This window comes from Pteropus alecto, unplaced genomic scaffold (genome assembly GCF_000325575.1).
Source record: "Pteropus alecto unplaced genomic scaffold, ASM32557v1 scaffold98, whole genome shotgun sequence".
Taxonomy (NCBI): Eukaryota; Metazoa; Chordata; class Mammalia; order Chiroptera; family Pteropodidae; genus Pteropus; species Pteropus alecto.
Genome location: NW_006443570.1, coordinates 2,440,796 through 2,456,636, shown reverse-complemented (window position 1 = coordinate 2,456,636; position 15,841 = coordinate 2,440,796). Strand labels below are relative to the sequence as shown.

The following is a 15,841-nucleotide window of genomic DNA, read 5'->3' as shown; positions in this document are numbered from 1 at the left end:
GGAGGAGGGAGAGACAACTGAGAGAAACTGCCAGGCACCAGAGGATTCCCCCATTTAATCCTCACGGGTAGGTGTGGTTTTATAGATGTGGAACCTGAGTTTCAGAGGAGTTAGGTTCCTTTGCTGGGGGAAGTCCGTGGATGTTGGAGCCAGAACTCAGACCTTGGTTAGTCCTATTCCAGAGCCAATGCTTTTTCGTGACAGACACACATAGAGGGAGGAGGAGAAGCAGTTAAGGGAGAAGTAACTGAGGTGGGGGAGGGGGCACCTGGACAGGCCTGGCACCAGGACCCCCTTCTTCTGCCCCACCTAGGTGAGGTGTCTGGACGCACCCTCATCGACATTGGTTCAGGCCCCACCATATACCAGCTGCTTAGCGCCTGTACCCACTTTGAGGACATCACCATGACAGACTTCCTGGAGGTGAACCGCCAAGAGTTGGGGCTCTGGCTGCGGGAGGAAGCCGGGGCCTTTGATTGGAGCACGTATAGCCGGCACGTCTGCCTCATTGAGGGCAAGGGGTAAGGGCTAGGGGATGAGAGTTGGGCAGGGGGCCTCCCATACAATGGCTAATGGGGGGAGGGTAACAGAGGATTGAGTGTGGGGCTGTCCTGAGCCCTGGTCCTGATGCCACCTTCTGCCCCTGCACAGTGAGTCCTGGCAGGAGAAAGAGCACCAGCTTCGAGCCACGGTGAAGAGGGTCCTGCCCATTGATGTGCACCAGCCCCAGCCCCTGGGTACTGGGAGCCTGGCTCCCCTGCCTGCTGATGCCCTGGTCTCTGCCTTCTGCCTAGAGGCAGTGAGCCCAGATCTTGCCAGCTTCCAGCGGGCCCTGGACCATATCACCACACTGCTGAGGCCTGGGGGGCACCTCCTCCTCATTGGGGCCCTGGAAGAGTCGTGGTACCTGGCTGGGGAAGTCAGGCTGGTAGTGGTGCCAGTGTGTGAGGAAGAGGTGAGGGAGGCCCTGGTGCACAGCGGCTACGAGGTGCGGGACCTGCGCACCTACACCATGCCTGCCCATCTTCGGACAGGTGTAGACGATGTCAAAGGCATCTTCTTTGCCTGGGCCCAGAAGAAGGTCGGGGTGTGATGCCCCAGTGCAGCCAGTGCCAGCAGCCCTCATCCACCCATATTCCCTATTATCTGAGGTGGCACCTAATAAAGAAATGTCTCTGCTGCTGAGTGTCAGTGCTTTCTGTAGCTCTCCTGGGAAGCATCAAGGACCAAGAGCTTGCTCTTATGTTGTGGGGATGTGGGAAGACATCGATCCTAACCGTTTTTTCCAGAAGCTTCCATGAACGTAGGTTTCTGTACCACTCATTCTTCCCAAACTAAGGAAGGCCTAGGTCAGAGGGACCTTGGTCAGCATCTACTGTGTGTCAGGTACCTACCAAGTCCATTTGGTCCTCATACTCAGCAGCAGGTCCAGTTATCCTGTTTGCAGATGAAGCTCAGAAAGGTTCAGGCCAGAAGGGGAGGATGGGGGTAGAATTAAGAGACTGAGCGGAAACTGAAGGAGGCAGGGTTACAATCTAGGCACAAACAAAAGCCCAGAAAAGTGAGAGGGGAAGAACGGGCGCCGGCTCTCTCCCCCAGCTCCCTGCACGAGCTGGACTGGAGTTCCGCACAGCTCTGCTGTTGCTCTGTATCTGGTCCCCGCCACCCTCACACCCACATACCTAAGTAGAGACCCCATCCATCTGCTGCCTCTAGCCAGTGCTGTCTCCTCCTTCCTTCCAGCCCACCGTACTCACACTACGAACAAGGGTAGATGAGGTTGGAAAATGGTTTATTAAGAATGTCTCTTGCTACCCTCCAACCTTAAAATATTTCTCAGTATCAAAAGAAATTAACACAGGCCACCCCAGTCCCTTTGGCTGGAGTCTTAGCATAGTGCCCCTACCCCAGGGAGGGACAAGGCAGCCGGGAAAGAGCAAGAGATGCCCTGTCCCTGTTCTAATTACAGGGAATGCCTTAGGATGGAAAGTTTCTGGAGCTCCGCATCTATCCCAGAGCTGCCAGCAACTGACAGGGTCACCTTTAGTGGGGGGCAGGCACAGCACAGCTGCCGCCTGCCTCTGGGAAGGCTAGAAACCAGACCCAGCCACAAGCCTTTTCCCCTCCTCCCTCAGATTGCCCCTACCCTTCCCCAGGGTCCAGGCTGTGGCAAAGGGGCTTAGTAGGCAGGGCACTGGGCTGGAGGGGCCCGGAGAATGCCCATTTTCCCTCTTCCTTCTGCCTCCCAAGTTGCTCATTCTGGAAGGTGATCTTGAGTTGTGTAGGTGCCCTATGTGGTTTGCAAAGGGGGCCTTTTTTTACAGACAGAAACACATATACAAACACATATACAAACATACAGCCTGGACACCCATACCCCCAGCCAGATCTTGGGGATACTCTGGCTTTCTGCCTGGCCTGGGGCTTTGCAGAGTTGGTGCTCAATAAATGGTTGGTGATTGTGACTTGATTCTCATCCTGCTCCAAAGTCCCCTATGTGGTACACTCATCTGCACTCACGCTCAGTCTATGTATACTCCTCTAACTTATACTAACCCCCACCCCAACACACACACTTTAAAACCACTCTCCACACTGTACCAGGCCAGAGCTCAAACACACTGTCCTACCCAGCATTCCACACACCCCAGGCCTGTGCTCACCACCCTATCACCTACACACTTGGTCTGATCCACACTCTCTTACATACTTGTGTGTAGGTTCCCAACCAGAACACCAACACAGAGGCCAGGGGCACTCTTGTCCTGGGCTCTCTGGGGTCCTGGCCCAAAATGGGGAGTGTGACGAGGCCGCCTAGGGGTCTGGCCAAGGCAATAGTCAGGGTGAGACTGCTCCTCAATCCCAACAGCTTGGTCCCTCAAGAACCCAAGGGGGAAATGCCACCTGCCTTAAAACGTGGGCAGCCAAAGAGCAAGTGTCTAGTGCCACCTAGTGGTCCCTGGAGGAGGGCATGGGGGTAACAAAAGATCCCTAGACGCTTGGTACCACCTGGTCTCCCAGCTAGCCAGAGGGCTAGGGGAACCACCTAGGCAGTGAGGGGATGAGGAGGAGGCTGACAGAGAGGCAGAGGCAGCTCTCCTCTCAGTGGCTAAGAATACAGCTCCACTCCAGTTCAGCTCAGGAACCAGAGGGGCTACCCGTTCTCTATCCCTAGATGCTTAGAGGCCAGGCCCTAACAGATGCCAAGACCTGTGAGAACCATGTGGAGTGAGCAATGGGCAGGTGACATGATTCTGGGCCCACACCCTTCATGTCTAAGTTCAAGATGCAAAAGGGAAAAAATAAATCATCTCAAGGACTGGAGAGAGGAGAGCCAACAGGGAGGGGGCAGAATCCCCAGTAGGGCAGTCCCGCTCCCAGGGCCTTCAGTCCATCTTGAACTTGGCCTTTGATTCCTTCAGCAGGTATAGGCTGTCATCTTCCAGAAAGCTGTGAGCAGAGGAAGAAACTCACTGAGGCTTAACTCTGAGAGCGCCCCCTGGGGGCAGGGTGGGGGTGAATGTCGGCAAGCAGGTAGGGGGCAAAGTGGCAGGGAATTCAGTTGGCCCTATGGAGCAGGTGAGGAAGGACACAAGGAAGGAGAGTGCTGGGGAGGGAGTAGTACCCACCTGAAAAAGAGGACATGGACAGGGATGGTGCTGATGTGCCAGATGGCGTGGGCATCCAAGACCCAGAAGAGAGGCGGGAAGTCCAGGAGTTCCAGCAGGGACAGCCCCTGCAGCAGCAGGACCACCACCATGCACTTGTGCACGTGAGGCAGACGCCAATTCCACAGGCACCAAGCCAGCCACCACACTAAGTTCACCAGGCCTAGGGAGGTGGGGGTGGGGAGATGCTCACTCCCTGGAACTCCTTCTACCCCGCAAAGCCTCCCCTATTCCTATGCTCTTTGACCCCAGGACCACCTCAGACTCTCCTCCCAGCCCCCCACCTCCTACCCCAAATCTTTCCCCTTCCTCTAGCCCAAGGGTCTCTCTAGAACCTCCTTCTCCAAGAACAGCATCAGCCCCAAACTTCCACTCCAAACTGGCAGTTTTGCATTTGGTCCAGCTCCCCAGGGTTCCAGTCCCACCTCACCGATAGCCACATTAGCCACCAGGTTGTAGCCATAGTCGAAGCGGATGAGACTCAGGTAGGAGACGTGCGCGGTCAGCATGAGCAGCAGGAGGGCCCGGAAGGCACTGGCCACAGTCGGGCGCTGCAGCCCCACGGTCCTGCGTCACCATCCAGAGCTGCTCAGATGGAGGGTAGCCCGTCCCCAGAACAGAATTCCCCGAAGCATCCCCTCATCCCAACATCAGTACATGGAAGCCACTGCCCCCTCCTCCACCAAAACAGGCATGCTAGGCAGGCCTCCAATCCTCCAGGGGCCTGGGACCAAATGCTACAGCTCCTTGGAAAAAGCCAGGGCCCCTAGTCTGACCCCAGGGTCCCCATCCAGTCCTCAGGGTTATATGTGTGTTGAGGGACTGGGGAAAAAGGCCCTGCGGACAGCAGCCCTGGGGAAGGGCTGTGTGACCCCTTTCTGCCCCCGCCCCCCCGCCCCCCGAGGCCTGATTTTGCCCCTGCGGCAGCCAAGGTGCTCACCTGACACAGCACAGATAGATTGAGTGTAGGATAACGGTGGAGGCACAGAAGTAGTCCATTTTCTGAGGACAGGGAGAGCTGGATGAGGGGCCAGTGTGAAGGGAGTAGGAGGTGGACAAGGCTTCATGGAGGATAGGGCCCAGTGAGGACCCACCAGGGTTCGGGGCAAGGAGAGGTGGCAGAGACACAGCTGGAGTCCAAGCCCTATAGTCAGTGGGGTCTGTGTCTTGTGTCCCTTCTGCCCATTGCTGTTTCACTCCTGAATTTAACAGACTGACCCTTGTATTTACATTATACAATTTTTAAAAACTGTGCTCAAGCAGCAGTTTTTAAAAACTGTGCTCAAGCAGAGGTATTAGTGGAGGGTACCCGCCAAGACTCCAGAGCATCAAAGAATTCAGAGTGCAGTCTGGAGTTCCACAACTGTGGGCTCCAGTCTGACTGCACCCCTTTACTAGCTGGGTGATTCTGGCAAGTGATTTCACCCTTCCAAGGCTCAGCTGAGAAGAACCAATAATCACACCTACCTCACAAGGGTTAAGTGAGGCTCAAGTGCAACTAACAAGTTTAAGATGCCCAGCACAGAGCGAGTGCCCCCTGAACGGAGTCAGCATGAGACCTAAGGGCCAGCTCTGCCCCATCCCTCCCCTCCCCAGGCAGGAGGGGTGCTCACCTCTGTGAGGTCGGTGTCCCTGGTGTGGAAGACTGTGGACCAGAACCAAGCATTGAGAGAGACCTGAGGAGGGAGGTGGCTGGTAAGTGTGGCACCCCAGGGTGGGGAAGACCCCCACCGGGCTCACAACTGTCTCACTTTTGGAAAGGGGCTCTTTGAGCAGAGAAATGCACTTCCCCTTGCTCCTGGAGCCCACTAAACAAACCCATGCCCCTCTATTCCCACTCATCCCAGCTCCCTCAGGCTCAGCTTCCTATCACCCTGAACCCCCAAAGCGGGTGGAAGGCTTGAAGCTTCCCCAGGTTTCTGGCCTGGCTGGGAACCAGTTCAGGCAAAGTCAAGTTCCCTGGTTACTCAATTGCTAAAGACAACAGCTACTGGGGGGGCCTTGCCTCCTTCCCCAACTGGCAGGTGATGACAGCCCCACCCGGGCCAGGGGAGCCAGTGACCTCAGCCTCTGGGGGCGGGAATGAAGTGGGTGGGGTGGAGGGGCTCGAGCCAGCTTGGGGTGTGTCCAGAGCAAGCAAGCAAGGGAGGGAGATCAAGCAGATCCCACTGGGGCCAAGTCTCTGAGGAGGCTGGCCAACTGAGCCTAGCTTCCTTCTGGCTGGGCCGGCCCAACCCGCCAGACCAGTGGCTGCTGCTTAGAGCTCTGGGAGAAGCAGAGAAGCCGGACTGGAGGAGCTGGGGTGGGCAAGGGCCCAGGGGAACTGTTGAGGACTTTTTCCTGGAAATTAACTGTAAGGAGAGAGTACATATCATCTTGTGGGAGTTGGTGCTGGCACCTTTTCAGAGATTGCTGTATCAAAGGCAAAGGCCAAAATTACTGAAAGGAGGGTGGGCTGGGGTAGAGATACATACATGGGCTGGGAGGAAGTGCTGGAAACCAGTGACAACCAGTCAAAGGAAAAAAACAGCCTGCCTGGATGCCCTGGAGGTAGGGAGGGATGAGCTACAGTGGGACAACCCTTCGAGAGACAGGAAAAGGCCAAGAGCTGCTAACTTGGGTCCAATATGCCAGGAAAACTACGCAGGGCACTGAGGGAGCACAGCAGGAAGCCACTCTCCATCCAGTACTACAGCAAGAAGCTCAGACGGCAAGATGCGTTCCCTCATGGAGGCCTGAAGGGGCTTCTGAGAATGGGAAGAGGAATGCAAAGGGGGCCGGCAAGGCTCTCCTTGCAAAGCCAGTCAGCCCTGGAAGTCTCTGGAGGCTCCTGGGACAAGCCTATCTGGCCTGGGTCCTGGGTGAGTCCCGTATTTATGCTCCTCATGACCTAGACAAAGGCCTGAGGACAAACCAGGGGCTGGTCTACATGCTCCTTCATCCCTTTCCAGGCTTGATGTCAGGTGATTATTCCAGGTCAGGTTGCTCCCTCCTTTGAGGACCACCATCCTGTCCCATCCCTCTTGCTGCCCCTTCCCTAGAGACAGTAATGGAGGCATGGTCTGGAGGACAGAATAGGGTGGCTTCTTGGACACTGCTCCCATGAAGTGTGATGCTCAGGGCCAGCACGGGGGAGAGAGGCAGGCTGGAGATGAGACCCAGGTGATCACATGGGCCAGGTCTCCTAGGCAAGCCAGGAACAGGGACATCCCTGAGGAGGAGAATGGCCCTGGAGCCAGTGACAGAGGGAGGAGGGGAACCCAGCAGGGGCTGGAAGCTAGCCAGGCCTCCTTGTCACCAGGCAGGAAGGGGGAGGTGGCAAAAAGACTGAGCTAAGTGGCAGTTGGAACAGTGAAAGCAGGGGGGCGGTGCGCAAGGCCAGGGCTCAGCTGTAAAGCAGAGGGGTGAGGGCTACTTTCCCCCTGTTCGATGTTCCTATACTACTGAAAAGTCCCTTCTCCTCTGGGGAGTGGCCCATTATGGGGGGCTCCTTTTCTGACTCTCTCCGCAGACCTGGGAGATAGTGTCATTAGAATGCAGGCCCTAGGGCCAGACTACCAGGGCTCAAGTCCCAGTTCTGCATTTCCTGTGTGTCCTTGGGCAGGTTATTTAACCTTGCTGTGCTTCAGTTTTCTCATCTGTAAAATGTGAATAATCATAGTGTTGATAAGGATTTAAGGAGTAACACAGGTACAGGGTACTGCTCAGGGCCCAGGATAGGGTAAAACATTAGGTGTTATTTCTCCCCACCTTGTTGACCAGCATAGGACCCTCACAGCTCTCCACAGACCTGAGAGGCCAAGGGATCCTCCCACTCTTCCTGCAGGCCAAGGAAGTCTAGGTGGAGAAGGGGTGGTCTCGCCACAGCTGCCCAGGTCCATCCCATAGTTCCAGGCTAGGGGCAGAATGTCCAAAGCATTCACAATGAGATGGACCCTGGGTTCAAGTTCTGCCTCAGCCCCTAAACAGCTGTGTGATTTTGAGCAAATAACAGCTTCTCTGGGCCTCAGTTGCCTCACTTACAAAACAGGGTTAATAACAGTGCCCAGTGCATACGAGGGTCCTGAGGATGATGTCTGTGAAATGCCTGGCACAAAGAAACCACTCAACAAATGGTTGCTGTTATAGCTGCCTGGTACACAGTAGGTACCTCATAAGTACCAGTTTCTTCATCACGTCCAACAAACTGACCCCCCACCACTTCCCTTCACCTGATCCCCATCTTCCTCTTCTTCAAGGGTCACAGTGTTCCAGGTCAAACCATGGGGCCCAAAGGTCTCTCAATCCCAGAATGCAGACATCTCAGCTATAGGAAAAGCCCTGTCCTCCTGGCTCCTGAGCCATTATCCCACCAGAATGAACTGAAGAGATACTAGTTCCCTTCACTCAGCTTATGATCAAGACTCAAACGGACATAGGGAGGTGGAAGGAAGGGAAAACCCCCAAGACACAAATGCACGGCTGTTCTCGAACTCTTCAGCCAAGCTTGAGAAGAGTGGGGAGGGGGGAGATGGGGTAACTAGCCAATCAGATGGGCCAGGAGGAAGATGGGCTGGCCCAGCAGGCTCCAAGAACTTCTTGTCAACACTGAGGACAGGGGGAGACCAGGGGCAGGGTGCCAACCAGGGTAGAAATGGAGGGGGACAGGGAAGGCTGGGTAGAGGGAGAGCAGGAGGCTGTTTCAGTCTGTTGGAAAATAAGAAAATTGAGACAAAAATATCACAGCCGTGAAACTGGTTGGATGTCAAGTGAGCCAGATCTGTCAGGAATTCGACCCCAGCGCTAAGCCCCAGTGCTCAGGGCTGTCATTGACACCGTGGAGGTGGGGACAAGTGGGTCTTTAAATAGCTCAGTGTCTCAGCAGTGGGGGAGGCAGAATGTTAAATATGATGCCTGCTGCCATCCTGGGCACCCCAGACCAGAGGCTACAGTGTCTCATCCCCTGCCTCATGCAGGGCAAACCTGCCCCAGTTCACCCCTGAGAGAGAAGAGGGGAAGAGGTGGATGGAGATGGGAGGAGATGGGCTTTTTCCACCATCAAAAAGGATTCCTTGATTTCCTGTCATTGCCTGTACCACAAGCTCTTGTCTGACTGTCGGGAAGTCCTTTCTGAAATCTAACCTTCATTCTGCTGCAGCCTCAACCCATCTCTTCCCATAGTTTCCTCAGCAGAGATAGAGCACGGTCAGTCCCTACCTCCATAATCCTCCTGCAGAGACAGTTTGGGCTTTCTTGGCACTGTCAGGCTTTCACCTCTACCCCTGAGGACCTTTCCTTGTTGGATGAAGGGGCAGGGAACTGGTTTGGCCTCCTAGCTTTGGCAGAGAGCAGAGCCCTCAGTTCCATGAAGTCAAAGGTCTGTGGTGTACACAGCATTGGCGGGCTCCTCCAAAGCCTGGCCGCCACCCAGCCCAAGCTCAGGCCTAAATGTCAAGGCAGGAGCTGCCTTCTTATGCCAAAATTTCATTAGTCCTGCTGGGGGCAAGGTTTCCTCATTTCCCGGAGAAAAAGACTGAGACAACCCCTCCACCTCAAGGCCTAACCAAGAGTAGGTGATGGAGCTTTCTACCCCATCCCAACAGAAATCAGGAGCCCCACTGCTCTGGAAGACCCAGGCCCGGACAAAGTCCACTGCCATACCCTCCGAAAAGGCAGGATCCCTCCCCGCTGCAAATACACACAGGAAAAAAGATCAAGTGTAAAATCCAAACTGGATCATCCAAGGGTGTGTGAATGCTGAGACTCCGTCCCTCAAGGGTCTAGTGGTAACCTGAGGCCGTTCCATGTCCCAGGACACTATATCTCGTAGGGTGCCCTAAGACACTCTGGCCCCAGGTATCTGCCTTTCCCCACCTAACATCTCCTGCTCTGTCCCTGAGAGTCCTCAGATACCCCTGGGAAGTGTGACACCTCACCGAGAAGTAAAATGAGTGGCAGATGACAGTGAGATGAAAGACGCAAAAATCAGGGAGATGAAGAGTCATGAAATGACCACTAGCTTTTGGCACATGTCATGAAGACAAAGGCTGGGACCCTCTGAGGCTCTCTTAGACTCTCGAGTCTATCCAAGGAAGCTCTGAGCTTTGCTCAGAGAGTTCAGACAGAGCTGTCCTGTGCTCTCTGTTAGGGACAGGGATGAGGGGCCGAGACAAGCAGTGTCCCGGGAAGAATCTCAAGGGAAAGGGGATAGGCGTATCTTCCTCAGTTTCTTCGTCCTTCCTGCTTTCTTAGCCAGGACCAAATTCCCTTCTCAGTGAGAGGTCTGAGTAGGAAGTGGTGACTATCTCACCCAGGCCGGACGTGATAGTTTGTGCTGATGCAAGGCTCCTGGCCCTACCACAGTCCCTGCCCCCTAGTCTGGCACTCAGGGCCCTCTCTGCTCCATCTTCCCTCTTTCTACTCCCCTTCACACAGCCACAGAATGGCCAGGCTGACCTTCCCAGGTTGCCTATTGAGGTCCCACACTTTCCAGCTTCCATACCTTTGCTCCTGCTATGGCCCCAGCCTGAAATGCTGGCATCCAACCTCTTCTCCCCTCATATGTATGTGTCCAAGCCTGACCAGGCCTGCAAGTCCCAGGGAAAGCCTCTCCTTCTCTCTGGGCTTCCATGACAGATGTTACCATGTGGTCTCCCCATGTCACGACTCCCAGACTCTCTACCTGAGCCTCCTCGGCTCTGCCTGCACTCTGCCTCCTAGGCTGGCTGGACCTGTACCTCCCACTGGGCTCAGCTTCTGGGGCAGGGGCTTCACCTCCCACGACTGCTAAGCCCTGTCTCTACCCACAGCAAATGCTTGACGTTTGTCACAGTCTATGGAGACAACCCAGAAGAGGGGCTTAGTGCTCAGACCCCGGAGTCAGACAGCCCTAGATGCCAACCTGTCTCCAGTATTTGCAAACTTGTTGGCTATTAACTTTGGGCAAAGTTTTTTTTACATTCTGAGACTTACTCAGAGCTTGTAGTGGTATTAGAATTAAATGAGAAAATGTAGGTAAAGTTTGTAGGACAATGCCTGTCAGGTGATTTATTCCATCATTAATAGCAATTATTATTAATATCTGTTGAATGAATAGTATTAGGGAAGATCGGCATTTCCCAGAGGCGTAACAGCTCCTTCCTTGCCCTCCTTCTGATCCCCGTCTCTCCAGTCTGGGGCTCAGCGTGGACTTCTCAGCACCCCTACACTATCAGTTTTCCTCTTCCTTGACTACCTTCCTGTCTTCGTCCTGGGGCTCCCCCAAACCCACAGTATCTTAGTTTTCCACCTACACCTCTGGCCACTCCTGTCCTCATTGCTGGCTCCTCCTCTATCCAGCCATTAAGTTTTGGGGTTCCTCAGGGCTCTGTCCTAGTCCCCTTCTCTTCTCACTAACTAAGTTCTCCCTGGTGATCACATCCACACTCACAGTCTCTATCACTGTCTCACAAGTGAAAACACGAGGGTCATCTCTGATTCCTCTCTCCTCATCTATTCTACCGCTGAGGCTGTCAGCACAGCCAGGATGGGAAGGGTACGGACTCTGGAGCCAGATCCCTGGATTTGGACCCCGGCTCCTAGAGCAGGTTACTTAACCTCCAATCCTGGTTTCCTCTTCTGTAAACTGGGGGTAATAATACTACCTACCTCATAAGCTTATCATGGGATTAATAAGCGAATATTTACAAAATGCTTAGAATGGTGCTTGGCATACAGTAAGAGCTATGCATGTGTCTGTTAAAGAAATACTTTTAAAAAATTTAATGTCACCTCCAAAACATGGCTCAAATGCACTTCTCTTTAATACTCCCTTTTCCAAGACCCACACTACCTCTTTAGTCTAGCTACTGTGCCCTATGCTAAAACTACCAGCTAGGCCCCTGCATCCACTCTGGCCACTTCTAATCTGTTCTCTATAGTGCCCCCAAGCTTTCCATGGGCTGGCCTCATCCAGTGCCTACCAGTCTCACACCCCACTCCCTGGTTTCCTAAGTGGCAAGCCTCCTGGCCATTCAGGTCCTCATATAACCTGAGCTCTCTCTTGCCTATGCATATTCAGTCTCCGTAGATGACTCTGAATCTCTCTGAATTCACCTAGGTAACATTCACCCACTATTCTGATCTTCTCTCACATGCCCCTTCCTTAGGGAAGCCTTCCCTGATTGCCCTGTACTGGTCTAGTCCCCCATCACATGGCCCTACGGCACCTCTCCTCCACTGCACTTTTACATTCAATTGTGTGATTAGTACCAGAGGGCAGGGCCCATCTGTTTTTATGTACTTTTGGATCTCCAGCACCCAGCAAAGTGCCTGGCACACAGTAGGTGCTCAATATATGAATGAGTGGCTGCTTTGATGGCGGGAAGGTGAGTGAGTGTGGATTATTTCCCTATGGCTTACAGGGGTATCTCTGATCTAGAGACTTCCATGGCAACCTCTTACTCTCACACCCTGCCCAAGATTGTCACAGTTCATATCTGTACACAGTCCATGCTTCTCACACAATTCCTGACTCTGGATGCTGGCTCTTCTGACCAGTCACACTATAAAGCTCAGAGCCTTCCCTGGATACTCAGATGAAACATATTTCAGCTTCTCCAGGGATGGTCTAAGATCAGGCCGAGTTTTAGATGGAGTGCTGTGGCTGCCACTGCTTCCAGGCCTGAGTTAGTGTTGAGATTGCTTCAAATCCTCCAGAGGGGCCCTTGGAAAGACCCATGGCTCTAGCATGCTCTCCATCACCCATCTCCCTTTTGTGTCTGTAAACTGCCCTACTGGGTCTTTTAGTGGCTTCCTCCTTCAGGGCATCTCTCCCTTCTTCCCAAACAATCTGACGTAGGGCTCTGTGAGAAAAGTAAGGCCCAATTTAGCACATTCTTTGTTTCCTCTCCAATGCTGAAAACCTTGCAGCTATAACTTTAACCCTGGAAAACAGAAGGGAAGCTCAGTGGATGGAAGCCCTCTAAGGTGAGAGTGGGGATCTAAGAGTTCTCCCTTCCTAGATGAGGGTGTAAAGTAGGAATTCTACCAGGTTACCTACCAAGGCAAAGGCCACACAGGTCGGGTACATGGGAGAGGAGGCTGGCACAGAAGTGCGGTAGCGACAGAGCATCACCAGGCTGGCCAGGCCATTGAGAAAAGAGGCCACGGCAGAAGCTGGCTCTTGGAAGAACAGGAACCGGGAGAAGGGCCACTGAAAAAAGAACACATGGAGGGGGCCTGAGGGGCAAGAAACCCCAGCTGGCCCAACCTACCTTTTCTTGACTTGCTGCATCAATAGGTTCCCAGCTGGTTCCTTAGCTCCAGACCCAGGCAAAGCCTTAGGTTCAGTCCCTCTTCATGTCAGTGAGCTCCCCTCCAGTCCTTGGATAAGGGTCATCCCTCTATCCTGGCCAGCACTCAGCACTGTAAGTCCGTTCTCTGGGAAGACCAGGTAGGCCAGTAATAGATGGTTCTATATGGCCTAGGGGAAAAGCACAGACCTGCCATCCAGAAGACAGAGGTCCTAATCTCTCCTCTATCACTGACAGCTCTCTGAACCTCAGCTTACTCTGTGACAAACTGGGGAGAATAATTCTTGTCAGCCTCAGCAGACTGGAACAAGATCATATTGGACCAAAAGGCAGGCACCAGCATACTGTGCCTTGCTGGGCAATCTGAGGGAGGATTGCTATTTTAATCCAGACTCCAACAGAGAGGATTCTATGGTGAGTCAGGGTATTTGTCCTTGTAGCAAGGTGGACATTCAGCCACCCTAAGAAGCCCAGCACCACTCTTAAGGAGACCCCAAAGCCTCCTAAATCTTGTCACTCTAAATCTAGAAGCAGAACACATTATTCCCATCCAATCATAAGAAAACCATTAGATTTTGATTAGGTACCATTAGGTACCTGCCCCAAACACACACTCATCAGATTGTTTGGACAATGTAGTCTAACTGGGGGGTACTTTACTTCTGTCACACTATCATCTACCTACCCTGACTCTCCAACTCACCTTGCCATGGAACTGAGGCACTCTGTGACCTTCCTGGAGGTAGAGGCCAACGGTGACCCACATACACTCATACTTACAGTCGTCCCAACAGGTCCAGCCTGAAACAGATAAATCGGTCTGGTGAACCCCCCAGTACAAGAGGCACACAGAGAAAGCCTAAATGGAGCCCAAACTCGAATGTAGGTCAAGAGGGCCTGCAGGTTGGTGAGAACCAGAAGAAATCTCAAAATTCTAGTTTCCCACTTGATGGATGAGAGATGATGGGACATACACATAAGGGAAAGGTGTGTGTGTGCGTTCTATGGAGTGGGGGGTGTACAGTGAGCAAATAGAAATAATTCTTCTCTTCTTTCACTCAAGATAGGGATCTTGGCATCTGATGGGACTCATCTATGGATAAGTGGGTTCATGTTTGCCCTTCCTAAACACAGGATTTGTTCTCACCAAGGAGGAACCCTTGGTATCTTAGCCTCCTCCTATAAAAATGAAGCCCAAATTCTTCAATTTGACTTTTAAGGCCCCAGATTGTCTTTCTAACTTCATTTCCCAATACTCTTTTTCATGCACCCTGCTCCCTGAGTAAACTAAGCCACTGGATGTGGCTCCACTTTGTCTGTTCCCTCTGTCTGGATTGCAAAGAGACAGTAAAGAGAACAAACTTGTAGCCAAATAGGCCAGAACTGGAAATCTTACATTACCATTTACTGGCTGTGAGACTTTGGGCAGGGCACTTAACCTCTCTGAGTTTTCCCATCTGTAAAAATCAAAATCTACCTCAAAGGACTATTGTGAAAATTAACTATTTTAACACCTGTCACACAGTAGGTGCCCACTACGGCCACAGGTCCAAATTTACTGTATCCATCCAGAAGCCCTTCCTTTTCAGAATGTTCCAAATGATCACTGCTCCAACCCTCTCAAAGCCAGAAACTATTCCTTCCTCTCCTCTATGCTCCTATTGCTTAATCTAATGCTTTAGGGCTCAAATCATCCTCTATCTTGCACTTGAGAAGGTTAATGGCCCGTGGAGGCTGCAAGCCCTAAAGGGCAAGCAAGACCTGGTCTGATTTCAGTGTCATTCCAGGGTCCTGTATCCAGGAGTATTAAATAAATAGCCGTCTGACTTAATAGATACAAAGTAAATGAGAGGTTCTGGAAAAATAAAACTGGCTGATGAGGCTCTCATTACCCTGGGGCTCCACTCACACAAACTCACAATAGAGCCTGGGTAGGAAACTAAAGTTCAGTGATTGCAGAGGGATATTAGGGGGCGTAAGGGGCGAGGGCCATAACTAAGGGGCGTGGTTTATAGAAGGCGGGGCTTACCTGCTAGACTCATGTAGATTGGCTGGCGGGAGCGGAAGTGCTTCAGTGCGCCCCCTGAGCAGTTCCGCTCCTCGCACAGGAACACGCAGTCGCGGTACACCGGCTCGCGGTCGCCCTGGGAGCCGCTGGCTAGTGCGGCTGCCCCTGCTAGCAGCACCAGCCGCGCCGTCTGCCCGGCCATCCCTTCACCCTGGCCCTCCGCAGGCGGAGGAGCTTTGGAGTCTTCACATCCGGAGTAACCGGAAGTGCCTTGCGTTCTGTATTCTCTCTGCTGACGTGCACTTCTTTTAAATAAAAAGTACCCGGATTTTTGTGGGCGCCTGCCCCGCCCCTTGTTTTACTGTCATCTCCTTATATAGAGGCGACGGGGTTGAGGAAAACGCCTGGTGGATTAAGGTGCAAAATAGTCTTTTGCCAACACCCATATTTTTTCTTCCCAGATTCTCTTTATTTGCCGTAGAGCTATTTTTCTGTCACTAGCTCTGTTCGATTTCACTTCCTGAGTTACCTGGACCTGTCCACTCCTCTCTGTCTCCTCTGGCACCACCCTAGTTAAAGACATCATCATCTGTCGCCGAGACAGCCGCAGCAGCCTCTTAACGAATCGCCTTACCTCTACTTTTGCTCCTTCCAGTCCTCGCTCCATTAACAAAAATTCAAATTTGACCAGGTCACTCTCCTTAAAATTCTTTACTGGCTCCCAATTACTTCAGGATAAAATCCCCCAAGCGCTGCACCCATTGGGCCCCACCCATTGATCTCCCTCATTCCCCTGCCTCAGACTTACCTCAAGGGGCCATGTCTCTCCAGCCTCCTGGCTTTGTCTTGTCTATATCACTCTTATTCTCACTTTTATTCTTCTAGTTTCATTT

The 15,841-nt window shown here is 52.8% G+C and overlaps 2 protein-coding genes across 3 annotated transcripts in view; one reads left to right on the top strand and one right to left on the bottom strand.

Moving 5' to 3' along the window:
• LOC102883108 (phenylethanolamine N-methyltransferase) overlaps positions 1 to 1,093 on the top strand; it is a 1,746-nt gene extending 653 nt beyond the window's left edge. The window contains exons 2-3 of the mRNA XM_025041595.1: positions 205 to 521; positions 652 to 1,093. Coding sequence (XP_024897363.1) covers positions 205 to 521; positions 652 to 1,093 — 759 coding nt within the window. The remainder of the gene's footprint in view (positions 1 to 204; positions 522 to 651) is intronic.
• Positions 1,094 to 1,775: 682 nt separating this feature from the next.
• PGAP3 (post-GPI attachment to proteins 3) lies at positions 1,776 to 15,571 on the bottom strand. 2 transcript variants are annotated; one of them, XM_006924701.3, is made up of 8 exons: positions 14,970 to 15,562; positions 13,644 to 13,741; positions 12,688 to 12,840; positions 5,282 to 5,344; positions 4,609 to 4,670; positions 4,099 to 4,235; positions 3,630 to 3,831; positions 1,776 to 3,450 (listed from the first exon to the last, which is right to left on the bottom strand). In XM_006924701.3, the coding sequence occupies exons 1-8, from the start codon at positions 15,148 to 15,150 to the stop codon at positions 3,387 to 3,389; spliced, it is 960 nt and encodes a 319-aa protein (XP_006924763.1). In that variant the 5' UTR covers positions 15,151 to 15,562; the 3' UTR covers positions 1,776 to 3,386. The 2 variants fall into 2 exon arrangements, with proteins under 2 accessions (XP_006924763.1, XP_024897563.1); XM_025041795.1 differs by lacking the exon at positions 12,688 to 12,840 and having other exon boundaries at positions 14,970 to 15,571.
• Between the last annotated feature and the right edge of the window lie 270 nt (positions 15,572 to 15,841).

Excerpts from the sequence above, each read along its gene's own strand:
- PGAP3 (XM_006924701.3), bottom strand. The coding sequence starts at position 15,150 with ATGGCCGGGCAGACGGCGCGGCTGGTGCTGCTAGCAGGGGCAGCCGCA. Across the intron at positions 4,671-5,281 it reads GGGACACCGACCTCACAGAG|AAAATGGACTACTTCTGTGC; the intron begins GTGAGCACCCCT and ends CCCTGTCCTCAG. Across the intron at positions 3,832-4,098 it reads GGTGGCTAATGTGGCTATCG|GCCTGGTGAACTTAGTGTGG; the intron begins GTGAGGTGGGAC and ends CCACCTCCCTAG.